Source organism: Oncorhynchus clarkii, chromosome 7, assembly GCF_045791955.1.
Source record: "Oncorhynchus clarkii lewisi isolate Uvic-CL-2024 chromosome 7, UVic_Ocla_1.0, whole genome shotgun sequence".
NCBI classification, from domain to species: domain Eukaryota; kingdom Metazoa; phylum Chordata; class Actinopteri; order Salmoniformes; family Salmonidae; genus Oncorhynchus; species Oncorhynchus clarkii.
The window spans coordinates 61,910,822-61,924,129 of NC_092153.1; the positions used below are offsets into that span (position 1 = coordinate 61,910,822).

Consider the following 13,308-nt stretch of genomic DNA (forward strand, 5'->3'; position numbering starts at 1 on the left):
GGATCTCTATGGCATAAACCCAGCTGATTCTCACTGAAAAAGGGTCCAATCACAGTTTCCAAACCCAGAGGCGCAACATCGTAAGACTTCCGGGAATGCTCAAGAAAGAGACCATACAGACCAGGCCGGGACTTGAGAAGTCGATGAGAGACATGAAACATCATTCATTAGTTGTTAATTTTCTCAAAATCTAAAGGCACAACCTAGATTCGAGCTAATGTCTTCATTAGTTTAACATGTTATTACTCCAACCTCGTGAAAGTGACAAACTGACTCAAAACTCAAAAACAACTTAATATCGAAGGAGTGCCTTTGTGTTGACGGCCTGCACATGCGCAGTTTGGCGCGAGACGGGCGTTTAGACACCGTTTCCTGACTTGTTATTGGAAGCATACGTATTTACAACAATGAATTGAACGTGTAGACCCGATTAAGTGTTTCTGTTCATGAGTTTAGCTAGCCAACGTCACCATGACATCGTCTACTACAAGAGTGATCGGGTATTTCTATTGGAGAAGCAGTTTCTGTCAAGCTTCATACTGCACTGTCTTTGGTCCAATGTTCCATCCATTCATCGTTTGTTTCTTTCCTGAATGTGCGTCTCAGTTGTAATATTTTGATCATTGGGCTGTCAGTGATTGGTCGTATATTGAAAATTGGGCGGTTCTCTAGTTCATCCAAGGCGTGGCATTAACAACGCGGGAACTGGCGGGTTCTGTTACTTTTGTTTCGAGTCGAACGTGTTGCAACCCGCTTAACTGATTCATTTTATTTATCGTGTGATAATCCTGATGGGCCCCCGCTCCAAGTTGTTCCTGGCGAAACACGTTGGCGGCAACGTTACAAAGTTGCAGATTTATTCACAAAAGTTTAGTTAGTTCGCATTCTAACGTTGAATTTGAGGCAGCTACTGCTGTTAGCTAACGTTTTTCTTTGTTTTAAAAAATACAGCGGTTTGTATTAGATGATAGCTCTCTAGCTAGCTAACCAAAACAGAACTTGTGTGACATGGAATCATTTCAGAAAGTGGAAAAGATTGGAGAAGGGACGTACGGAGTGGTGTACAAGGCAAAGAACAAAGTCACTGGAGAGACCGTTGCCCTCAAGAAAATCAGACTAGACACGTAAGTGGTGTCTGACTGACAGCTAGGTTAGCTGGCTATCGTTAGCCAGCTAATTGTCACCTTGGCAAGTAGCTGACTCCTCCGTCGCTACCTATTTGGCTATGTCGCTACCTAGTTACTTGACCTGAATTGATAACCAGTGAGTCTTGAAAGTAGCCCATGTTATGCTAGTTGATAGCTTAGTTAGCTTTTAAAGCTTTGTACGACAAAACAAGTCACTGTCTTGACAGCTACTGCTATCATTGGTCACATGGACTGTAACGTTCTCATAAGTAGATCCAGCTATTTAGAACTAGAAATCACATCCAGACACATGTAGAAAAAAAGGTATTATTAACTGCACCATGTCATACACTACACAATGGATGGACCCCATGCAATGTTCAAATTAATTTGGCTGACTTTGTGAGGAATGGGATGATAGTGTGATATTATGCCTTCTTAGGGAAACAGAGGGAGTACCAAGCACTGCCATCCGAGAGATATCACTCCTCAAAGAGCTCAGCCACCCAAATATTGTTGAGTATGTACCATTGAGCTACTTATGTTAAACACCAGCTTTCTCTGTTAAATTGTGCTTACATTGACATCTGTACTTTCACATCGACAGGCTCCGTGATGTCATCCACACAGAGAACAAACTGTACCTGGTTTTTGAGTTCCTACATCAGGACCTCAAGAAGTTCATGGACTCCTCCTCTGTCTCTGGTATCGCTTTGCCACTTGTCAAGGTATTCAGACTGCACACGCAATTTGTTTAGACTGACCAAAAAAACAATAGGTGATGCATTTAGCAGACACTTTTATCCAAAGCAACTTAGTCACGCCAGCATAGCTTTTTTTTCTTCTGGGTGGCCCCAGGAATTGAATGCACAACCCTGACATTGCAAGTGCTATGCTTTAATTGAGCCATACAGGACAACAGTGCCCCCACTGTGATTTGAGACATGTTTCAATTCCACTTGGGTCTTTGTCAGGTGGGCATATCATCTAACTACTGTGCATTGTTATCAAGGTGAAAGACCCAAGTAAAAAGTACATGTATGGCAAGTGTTTGATTATTTACCAACTAACACAATGTTTCTGTATGTGTAATGTTGTGGTTTTGTTTTTTTACCAGGTTGTAGCATAACTCTGTTCTGGATTTTGTATGGCAGTGCTACATACATTTTGTCACCTGAAATGAAAACAATATGGTAACCTATCAGGTTGTATGACTGTCTGTCTCCCTATGAATCTAATTATGGTGTGTTTGCAGAGTTACCTGTTCCAGCTGCTACAGGGCCTGGCCTTCTGTCACTCCCACAGGGTTCTCCATCGGGACCTGAAGCCCCAGAACCTGCTCATCAATGCCCAGGGGGAGATCAAGCTTGCTGACTTCGGCCTGGCTAGGGCCTTCGGGGTGCCTGTCCGCACCTACACTCATGAGGTGAGGCATACACAATATACATACACCACACTGTATTTTGCTGTGGTCAATGACTAGCAATATTAGTGTTTCACTTGTGTTATGATCCTCTGAGCATCATCATTTTTGAGCCCATGATAGGGAAACTAACATGTATTAACATTTCTCAGGTGGTAACTCTATGGTACCGAGCTCCAGAAATTCTCTTGGGCTGCAAATACTACTCTACAGCTGTTGACATCTGGAGTTTGGGTTGCATCTTTGCTGAAATGGTACATTTATTGTCTGGCTATAATATTTTGCAGCTTCAACATTTTTATAAAGCAAGGTGTCACTTAATCTCCAAACTTTCCGATTCATTCTTCAGATCACTAGGAGGGCCTTGTTTCCAGGTGACTCCGAGATCGATCAGCTGTTCCGAATCTTCCGTACCATGGGTACTCCGGATGAGGCGGCCTGGCCAGGAGTCACCTCCATGCCCGACTACAAGCCCTCCTTCCCAAAGTGGGCCCGGCAGGAGCTGTCCAAAGTGGTGCCCCCTCTGGATGATGACGGGAGAGAGCTTCTTGGGGTGAGAACTCTAACCACATTAATGATGTTTTGGTATTGGGCTAGTACCAATAAGATTAATAAAATGTAATCACTTGAAATTATTGCTCAGAGCTTCACACTTTGCTGTCACTGGCCGATTTAAACATTTAATAGATTGTACCTTATTATGACATTTTCTTATTCTTCCAGCAAATGCTGGCCTATGACCCAAACAAGAGGATATCTGCAAAAAATGCCCTTGTCCATCGGTTCTTCCGTGACGTCACCATGCCAATGCCACACCTACGACTCTGAGACATGCAGACTGACAGGGACAATACATAGCGCAGGGTCTTTCCATGAGAGACCTCTGAGCATAAGGACTGCCCCAGCTCTTATCCACACCTGAATAGTACAGTCCAGAAGATGGGAGAGATCACAGGGAAATATGGGTGCCATTCCAAAAATCATTCCAGCAGCTAAAACCAGCGTTTTATAAATTAGATGTCCTGTGAGTTTTTTTCTTTCTTTTTTCTTTACAGCTATGAGTGCTTGTTATGGAGTGGAGAATGGATTGGAAAATTCCAGTTTCAGCATTTGATTTGTATTGAAGGGGTTGTGTTTAGATTTTATCAAACTTGTTATGCCAATTTTATAAATGTTTAATGATTATACATAAAGATAAACTTGTTCCAAATCTTCTATTGTCTTTTCAATTCATGTAATGTTGTATATTTACAGGTACTATATGCGAGTTAACATTCACAATCCTGTGCCAACTTTCGGCAAGCTCTTCATTTGAGTTAGGTTAACATTGTGTGACAATATGAAACATATGGTCTGTGTTATTTTTGAAGATATTTCATCAAGGCTTGACATAAGAAGTTCTATAGTATAGCCACAAACAAAAGGGGGAAAAGGAGGGTTAGTTACAAGTAAATTGTTTTTGAACAATCGCAACATGTAGTGTTGATCCCATGTCTTGATCTGAAATAAATACCAAAAATCCCAGAAATGTTCCATATGCACAAACGTATTTTTCAGTTTTGTGCACAAATGTGTTTATCCCTGTTAGTCAGAATTTCTCCTTCGCCAAAGCCATTTTGTGGGGAAAAGCTAACTCTGGTTGACTCCATGGCTGCAGCCCTGCCCAGCACAGGAGGTTTCTGCCTCCCCTCTCCCAATGGATGGCCCTGCAACGCACAGGAGGTTGGTGGCACCTTAACCGGGGAGAATGGGCTTGTGGTAATGACTCGAGTGCAGTCAGTGGAATGTTATCAGTTACATCACGTGGTTTCCAGGTGTTTGATACCATTCCCTAATGAATTTATTTAATTTGACTGATTTCCTTGTATGAACTGTAAATCAGTAAAATCTTTGAAATTGTTCTATGTTGAGTTTATATTTTTGTAGTATATGAGTCACTTAGTTACTGAGGGAATTATATTTTGATGTGTTAAAATCTAGTAAAGTATCGGCAGATGGCAGCACCACTGAACTTTTTCAGCATTTATACCGTTTCACACGAGAGTAGACAAGCCTCGTACAGCCAATCATCGGTCGTTTTGTTACGCCTTTCAGTAAAGCGCACTACCGCATTGGATATTTTGTTTCCGCTCTTACCCGATACAAACAAGATGGCCGACGTTGTTGAAATCCATAAATTGAAGGTGAGAAAACAATAAAAAATGAATGCAACTCAATGTATACGGAATTATTCATAATCTAGTTTTTTGTAAAATTGACAAGTGATTGAAAATATGCTTATTTTACGATTTACAACGCTATCTAATGTAGTTGTGCGGTAGTAATGCAGTGTGATATGCCTGCAAATGGAAGCTATCTAAAAGTTATCGGCTGATGTGCTAACTAGTTAACGATATATTTTGTCATAATGGACTTTTCGTAGAAGGTTTAGAAGAATTTACGCAACAGGCTATGAGAATTTGGTTAAGGTTAGGAAAATGGTTAGGGTTAGCTAGCTAAATGGCCTAAAAGCAACTTTTTTTTTAAGTATAAAAACTGTATCCCATAAGCACGTTAACGTTAGTAGGCTTACGTTACTGTAAAACACATAACGTCGTCAGTTTAACAGCTAGCTGTACGAATTAATTTAGCTAGCTAAATACATTCCACCTTGCAAATGAATACGTTCGCTAGCTAACGTTAGTGTGCAAAGTTTGCTCTATAGCCAGCTAGCATACTTTTATTGAGCTCGTTATTATTGGTTAGATAGCTAGCAGTTATTTACATTGTCAAAACTGCCCCTGTAACCCCGTATACGGCAAGTTATTGTACATTTCACTATCTGTACTTTAGGCCTAGCTTGGTCTGTTGTCAAATTGCTGCATTGAGTTGTGCCAAAACTGTTTACTCATGTGGTAGCCATGTTTATGATAGCACTGATTTCGTTCGTTGGTTGTAGTATACATTTAATCAATGTTAATTTGCTACTGTATTATATGCATACCCTCTCCACTAACAAAGTGTTATACATTTGTTGACCCTAACTTCACCTTCAGTTGGCTGAGCTCAAGCAGGAGTGTGCTGTGAGGGGATTGGAGGTGAAAGGAAACAAAGGTGACCTTATTGGACGGTTGCAGGCATACCTTGAGGAGCATGGTATGGTGGACTTGACTTTCTTGCATTAACACTCACTCATTTCTTAATAGCGCTGATTGTACAATTTAAATGTGTATGTTTTTTGTTGTTGCCTTGTTCGAATGCGTAATGCTCCACAGCCCTGTGAATGTTGCCATGGAGGGTTCACTTCGGTTCCATCTATTACACTATTAGCAGCATGCATTGTCATGTTTAGGTGTCGGTCTGTGGTTTCTTGTTTTTGCATAATAACAAACACGTTCCCTCAGATCTACTTATTCTCTTGTTTTGTTTCTGAACTCACCTTAATTTAAAAAACTACTGCAATATAAGCCTTACTCTTTTTTGGATGGTATCATGAATTGTCTTGATTTTTACAATAACTGAATCTTAGTTTGATAGATGTACAGTGGATTTGAAAAATATTCAGACCCCTTGACTTTCCACATGTTGTTAAATTGCAGCCTTATTTTAAAACGGATTAAAGTTTTTTTTTTTCTCAATCTACACAATATAATGACATTGCAAATAAAACAAACTGACATTTATTTAAGTATTCAAACCTTTAGTCAGTACTTTGTTGAAGCACCTTTGGCAGCGATTACAGCCTTGGGTCTTCTTGCGTATGACGCTACAAGCTTGGCACACCAGTATTTGGGGAGCTTCTCCCATTCTTCTCTGCAGATCCTCTCAAGATCTGTCAGGTTGGATGGGGAATGTTGCAGCACAGATATTAAGAGGTATCTCCAGAGATGTTCCATCAGGTTCAAGCTCTGGCTCAGCCACTCAAGGACATTCAGAGACTTGTTCCCAAGTCACTCCTGTGTTGTCTTGGCTGTGTGCTTCGAGTTGTTGTCCTGTTGGAATGTGAACCTTTGCCCCAGTCTGAGGTCCTGAGCAGGTTATCAAGGATCTCTCTGTACTTTTCCCCTCAATCCTCACTAGTCTCCCAGTCCCTGCCACTGAAAAACATCCCCACAGCATGATGCTGCCACCACCATGCTTCACCGTAGGGATGGTGCCAGGTTTCCTCCGGACGTGACGCTTTGAGGCCAAAGAGTTCAATCTTGGTTTCATCAGACCAGAGAATCTTGTTTCTCATGGCCTGGGAGTCCTTTAGGTGCCTTTTGGCAAACCCCAAGTGGGCTGTCATGTGCTTTTTACTGAGGAGTGGCTTCTGCCTGGCCACTCTACCATAAATGCCTGATTGGTGGAGTGCTGCAGAGATGGTTGTCCTTGTGGACGATTCTCCCATCTCCACAGAGGAACTCTGTCAGAGTGATTAGTGGGTTCTGAGCCACCTCCCTGACTAAGGCCCTTCTCCCCTGATTGCTCAATTTGGCCGGGCGGCCAGCTCAAGGAAGAGTCTTGGTGGTTCCAAACTTCTTCCATTTAAGAATGATGGAGGCCACTGTGTTCTTGGGGACCTTCAATGCTGCAGACATGTTTTGGTACCCTTCCCCAGATCTGTGCCTCGACACAATCTTGTCTCAGAGCTCCACGGACAATTCCTTTAACCTCATGGCTTGGTTTTTGCTCTGACGTACACTTTCTACTCTGGGACCTTATCTGGAAAGGTGTGTGCCGTTCCAAATCACGTCCAATCAATTGAATTTACCACACGTGGACTCCAATCAAGTTGTAGAAACATCTCAATGATGATCAATGGAAACAGGATGCACCCGAGCTCAATTTTGTGTTTCATAGCAAAGGGTCTGAATACTAATGTAAATAAGTTATTTATGTTTTTTTATTTTTTTTATATACGTTTCAAAAAAAGTTTTTGCTTTGTCATTATCGGGTATTGTGTTTTGTTTAATCAATTTTAGAATAAGGCTGTGACTGTGGAAAAATAAAAGTGGTTTAAATACTTTCTGAATGCACTGTATGTAGCATTATTCACTGACAGGTGAAGTATGCATTCTCTAATGTACTATGTTCAGATAAACATTATTGTTTTTACAGCCAGCTTGTTGGCTTTACAATGTGAGGAAAATATATATTTAGCATGTTATGTTCCAGAAGATGAGGTGAATGAAGAGGAGGTCTTGGGAGAGTTAGAGGTAGGAATACTTTACTATTACAATATTTCTGAATATCTTTAAATTTGTGGAGGATTTGTTGAGATTACGTGTGTATTTACAGGACGATCCTAAAGAGGAGGAAATCAATGAAAGACCTGCAGAAGAGGCAGCAGGAGAGGCAGCTGTACCTGAAAAGTCAGTACTCTATTTCACTCACACCCACCTACCTATTGAATATTTTATGTCCTAATGGTTATTATGTGATTGAAGTAGGCCTAATCATTGTTAATATGATTCTCATGGTAAATTCAGCAGTTTTTCAACATTACATTGTATTTTCTTAATTCAGTGTTAAGATGAAGCTTGATGTCAGCATGTTATTTTTGTTATCTATGATTGCAATTCCTGATCAATTTCTGTTGCCATATGTACAAGATGTCTTTGGGGGAATATTTCAATAGACAGGTTTCCAGTAATCCACGTTTGTCCGACAAAAGCAATGTTGCAAAAATCATTGGAAACGGCAGATATAGAAGACATTTTCCAAAGATCATACATTTTTATCAGTTCTACAGGGGTTGATTTTTCTTTTGTTAAACTTTATCGCGACAAATTAAGATGGTAACTTTTTCCAATAAATAATAATTGCAGACTAATTTTGAAGGCACGTGATGTCATGTACCTAAAGCTCCACTCCACATTTAATTCTAAATACCTACAGCTTGCAAAATAAAATAAATCCACTATAAAAATGTTTCTTTGCAAGACAAGGTTTGTCTAGACTTTCACAAATGCCTGAATTTCTTTAACTTGCTTTTTTGGTTGGCCGACAAGTTTCACCATACAATTATTTCCGATATAGCCAACAGGAGATCAATTCTTAACATGGCACGCAACGTGGCGATACGTTGGCACCGATGATGTACACTATATATACAAAAGTATGTGGACACCCCTTCAAATGAGTGGATTTAGCTATTTCAGCCACACCCGTTGCTGACCGGAGTATAAAATCGAGCACACAGCCATGCAATCTCCATAGGCCATTCAACTGCCAATGTTTGTCTATCTTAAGAGCTCAGTGACTTTCAACGTGGCACCGTCATAGGATGCCACCTTTCCAATAAGTCAGTTCGTCAAATACCTGTCCTGCCAGAACTTTCCCGGTCAACTGTAAATGCTGTTATTGTGAAGTGGAAACGTCTAGGAGCAACAATGGCTCAGCCGCGAAGTGGTAGGCCACACAAGCTCACAGAATGGGACCGCCAAGTGCTGGAGCACGTAAAAGTAGTTTGACCTCGGTTGTAACACCCACTACCGAGTTCCAAACCACCTCTGGAAGCAACGTCTTGCAGAAGAACTGTTCGTCGGGAGCTTCATGAAATGTGTTTCCATGGCCGAGCAGCCACACACAAGCCTAAGATCACAATGCCAAGCGTCAGCTGGAGGGATGTGAAGCTCGCCGCCATTGGACTCTGGAGCAGTGGAAATGCGTTCTCTAGAGTGATGAATCACGCTTCACCATCTGGCAGTCAGACTGACATATCTGGGTTTGACGGATGCCAGGAGAAAGCTACCTGCCCCAATGCATAGTGCCAACTGTAAAGTTAGTTGGAGGAGGAATAATGGTCTGGGGTTGTTTCATGGTACGGTCTAGGCCCCTTAGTTCCAGTGAAGGGAAACCTTAAAGCTACAGCATACAATGACATTCTAGATGATTCTGTGCTTCCAACTTTGTGGCAACAGTTTGGGGAAGGCCCTTTCCTGGTTCAGCATGACAATACCCCTGTGCACAAAGGGAGGTCCATACAGAAATGGTTTGTTGAGATTGGTGTGGAAGAACTTGACTGGCTTGCACAGAGCCCTGACCTCAACCCCATCAAACACATTTGGGATGAATTGGAATGCAGACTGTGAGCCTGGCCTATTCGCCCAACATCAGTGCCCGACCTCACTAATGCTTTTGTGGTTGAATGGAAGCAGGTCACTGTCGCAGTAGGAAAATGTTCCAGCATCTAGTGGAAAGCCTTCCCAGAAGAGTGGAGGCTGTTATAGCAGCAAAGGGGAGACCAACTCCATATTAATGCCCATGATTTTGGAATGAGATGTTTGACGAGCAGGTGTCCACATACTTTTGGCCATGTAGCGTATGGCACATGAGAATTATTAGAATATGGCAAATATTAGTCAGTTAATACATTCTATCCACCCTGGCTTTCACAGGCTACCTGAGACATGAAACAGATAGGTGGGAGGGTGTACAGGCTGTCGTCAATGTATTTATGCGCAATTACCCTAAATGAGTAATGGAAACAGTTCTGCCACTACATTTTTTTTCAAACTTGTTTTTGGGGGGGTGATGTCATTATGTCCAGCTGTTTTTTTTCTTCAGATAAGTTAGTTAAATGGTAACGCACCCTAGCAGACAATTGTCACATTTATTTTCTAAGCTAACTTTTGAATACTCGACAATCACTGGACAATTGAATAGAGACATACTGCAGCTACTGGCTGTGCAGTTGTTTATTTTTGACCAGTAGAGGGCAGGCTAGGGTTACAGTTCACTGGATACTGTATTCACCGCCCTAATGGTTTCATTCAATTCATTTTTTTTCTTGCTTTAGGGATGCTGAGAAGAAAGTTGTGAAAATCACTGCCCCAGCAGCTGCAGAGGAGGTATGTAGTAGCATGATGCACAGAATAACTGGTGTATCAATAGATTTAAAATCATTGTTTCCTACCATGTTTTTCTCATCAGCTCTAGTAATCCTCACTCGGTATTGGAAACCTTGACAGGATCAATGTGTACCTGCCCTATTGGCACTACATTGATGAAGTGTACTTGTATGAGTCTTCAACTTGTATTTGTGTCCATCACAGAAGCTGCAAAAGAGGGCGGAGCGTTTCAACCTGCCTGCCACTGCTGATAGTAAGAAAGAGGCCCGCGCTGCCAGGTGAGCCCCTGGACTGAATTCCACATTATAATGGATCTCTTGACCTCCTCAAATTGATGAAATATAGTAGTTAACAATCAAGTTTTGATCATTACTCCGTGAACAATGTCAGGTAGTTACATTAAAATAATAACAAAGATATTATATGTGGCAATCTGCCCCATGGGAAGTAATTGGTCTGACTGTTGAAAGCATAGTAAAATGGATTTTGAAAAGATGTAGGTTGTGTGAGTGAATATTAACTGAATGGACCTGATGTTTGTCAGGTTCGGTTTACCAGCTCCAACGCCGGCTTCCACACCAGGTGAGTTGGATTTTTAGCCTTTCATAGGTCCTTCAGCATGACGAGTCCAAAGTGTGTAATTCATTAGATTTTTTTTCTTTGTCTATGTCTATTAGGTGCACCAGTTGCGAATAGCAAACCAACTGTGAGTATCAAGGGGGGTTATATTCATTTTTTATTTTCCTACTGCAACGGTGACGGCACATAAAATGACACCTCACATAATCCTCACATTTACAGTAGGCTGCTATAACATTGTCATGGAATTAGAATACTAGAATGGACATGAACCTTCTTGTGATTGGTCAGCCATTTTGGTCAGGGAGTTGGTCAGCTATGGTTTGCCAGTGCTGTGATAAGATATTGTGTAAAATAACTTTCAACCATTTTTCTGCACTGTATGTTTGTTAGCTATGGAACTCCGTTTGGTCTTTGTGTCAAAAAAAGATACACATCAAATAACACTGATGCGTCAAAAAAGCTTGTTGACCAATCAGGACCTGAATATGACTGCACGTCACTTAATAATTGCACATACATAAAATGTTTATGTAGTAATTACACATTGATTACACTGTCACTTGTATACATCACAGTGATTCACCAATATGTATGCTATGATGCTGGTAAAGTTGTCTTGCACCTGCTGCACAAGGCAGATACACATTTCTCCAAGCTCTGGGACAGTGCTGGTTAGAAAAAAAAGCTAGCAAGCTGTTGGATGCAAACAATGTTCTACCCCAAAAACATAGCAAAACTATATAATCTGTTTCAGTAGCTCTAGCTAGCTAGCTATGTGTCATCTAAAATACTCCTTATTTATAAGCCAGTTTTTGTATTGGTTGATGGTCGGACCTACTAGCCATGCTTACTTATAACATTAGCTTGGGGCAACAGGGCTAGGTAGCTGGCTAGCCTGTTTAGTTCGTTGTCTATCTAGCTAACTAGTTATTTTCATGAACTACAGTTTGATTTCAATAGGAAAACAACAAGTGGCTGCCTAGCTAATACTTAGTCACATGGATTCCTAAATCATTGCTAGAATATTGAAAGTGATAGTAGTTTCTGGTCATTGTTTTCAGGCTAGTTGCATTGGTGCTAGCAAGGTACCAAGTTAAAGCTTGCTAGCTACCCCAAAAGTTGCTAAAAACATATGTATCAAAGATATTTGTGAATGTCTTTGTCATACTACAAACCAAAGTCAATGTAGGGAGACAGGCTACCTCCCAGTTTCCACACTGTCATCAATTTGACAAAATACATTATTTATTATTCTGTTTTTTGATTTAGCTAGGTTGAATCAGGTGCACCTGCTTAGGATATGGCTGGCAGGCAGAAGCAGCAGGATCACCATCCCTTCTCCGCTGCCTAATGCGATGGTCGCATGTCGGGAATAACGTTAGACAACCTAGCAATTCTTTTAAAATCCTGCTCGTTTGATCCTGATCTTATTTCAGATGTTCAGACTTTTCCCCCATTCGGTCAAACAAATATGTCTTATTACCAAAGCGATATTACAAACGTGTGTGTGTGCGTGTGTGTGTGTGTGTGTGTGTGTGTGTGTGTGTGTGTGTGTGTGTGTGTGTGTGTGTGTGTGTGTGTGTGTGTGTGTGTGTGTGTGTGTGTGTGTGTGTGTGTGTGTGTGTGTGTGTGTGTGTGTGTGTGTGTGTGCGCGCGCGCTTATTTGCAGACCTTTTTTATTTTTACAGCTTTGATAGTACTACTGACAATAGTGGTGGCCCTTGCACATGCAAGGCATAACACCTGTATAAACTCTATTTATTACAGTATGTGATCATATTTTAGATTAACAATTATATTACAGAATTTCTGATATATCGCATACCTTTTTAATTTCCTACATAAGAAAAATCTGGATTATGCCTCTAATGCCATTGATTCCAATTAAACTAGTTTGGATTTCTCTCTGACCAATGTGGCTGCCATTTTCAGCCCATTCTGGAACTTTTAGGGGTTATGACATAGCCCCTCTAGTAATTTAATAGGATCTCTATGAACAGGAGTTAATCTGCTGTGTTTATTAGAGGAGAACAAGACTGTATGAAAATGATCAGAACTGTTTTTTGTCGTTATGAATAGAAGTGTGTGTGTATATGCATACCTGTTTAGTCTTGGTGGAGCTTGTAACCAACCCCTCTCCTCCCTCTGTGTTGTTAGGTCAGCGTTGAGGTCCTGAAGAAGCGGGCAGAGCGCTTTGGCATGAATGTCTCCCCTGTTGCCAAAACGGTGAGCTGACTCATGACTACATGAAACTTGCATAGTAATTCAAATTACACACATATACAGGTAGGGTGGCCAACTGGCCCCAATTACACAAGTATACGGGTAGGGTGGCCAACTGGCCCCAATTACACAAGTATAC

General features: G+C 41.2%; 2 protein-coding genes across 4 annotated transcripts in view; both read left to right on the top strand.

Annotated features, from left to right (window-relative positions):
* The first annotated feature begins 865 nt into the window (after nucleotides 1-865).
* On the top strand, nucleotides 866-3,760 carry LOC139413607 (cyclin dependent kinase 2). The gene is made up of 7 exons (XM_071161196.1): nucleotides 866-1,124; nucleotides 1,570-1,647; nucleotides 1,735-1,855; nucleotides 2,383-2,553; nucleotides 2,703-2,804; nucleotides 2,900-3,103; nucleotides 3,274-3,760. Exons 1-7 carry the CDS (start codon nucleotides 1,009-1,011, stop codon nucleotides 3,376-3,378), a joined length of 897 nt encoding a protein of 298 aa, XP_071017297.1. The 5' UTR covers nucleotides 866-1,008; the 3' UTR covers nucleotides 3,379-3,760.
* Nucleotides 3,761-4,648: 888 nt separating this feature from the next.
* Nucleotides 4,649-13,308, top strand: part of LOC139413608 (SAP domain-containing ribonucleoprotein-like) — a 46,547-nt gene continuing 37,887 nt past the window's right edge. The window contains exons 1-9 of one of the 3 annotated variants that reach the window (XM_071161198.1): nucleotides 4,649-4,733; nucleotides 5,586-5,685; nucleotides 7,690-7,727; nucleotides 7,810-7,883; nucleotides 10,313-10,364; nucleotides 10,569-10,642; nucleotides 10,909-10,946; nucleotides 11,042-11,070; nucleotides 13,104-13,172. In XM_071161198.1, coding sequence (XP_071017299.1) covers nucleotides 4,701-4,733; nucleotides 5,586-5,685; nucleotides 7,690-7,727; nucleotides 7,810-7,883; nucleotides 10,313-10,364; nucleotides 10,569-10,642; nucleotides 10,909-10,946; nucleotides 11,042-11,070; nucleotides 13,104-13,172 — 507 coding nt within the window. In that variant the 5' untranslated portion in view covers nucleotides 4,649-4,700. Of the gene's footprint in view, nucleotides 4,734-5,585; nucleotides 5,686-7,686; nucleotides 7,728-7,809; nucleotides 7,884-10,312; nucleotides 10,365-10,568; nucleotides 10,643-10,908; nucleotides 10,947-11,041; nucleotides 11,071-13,103; nucleotides 13,173-13,308 lie in introns of all 3 variants that reach the window. The other 2 variants (XM_071161197.1, XM_071161199.1) reach the window with 2 other exon arrangements.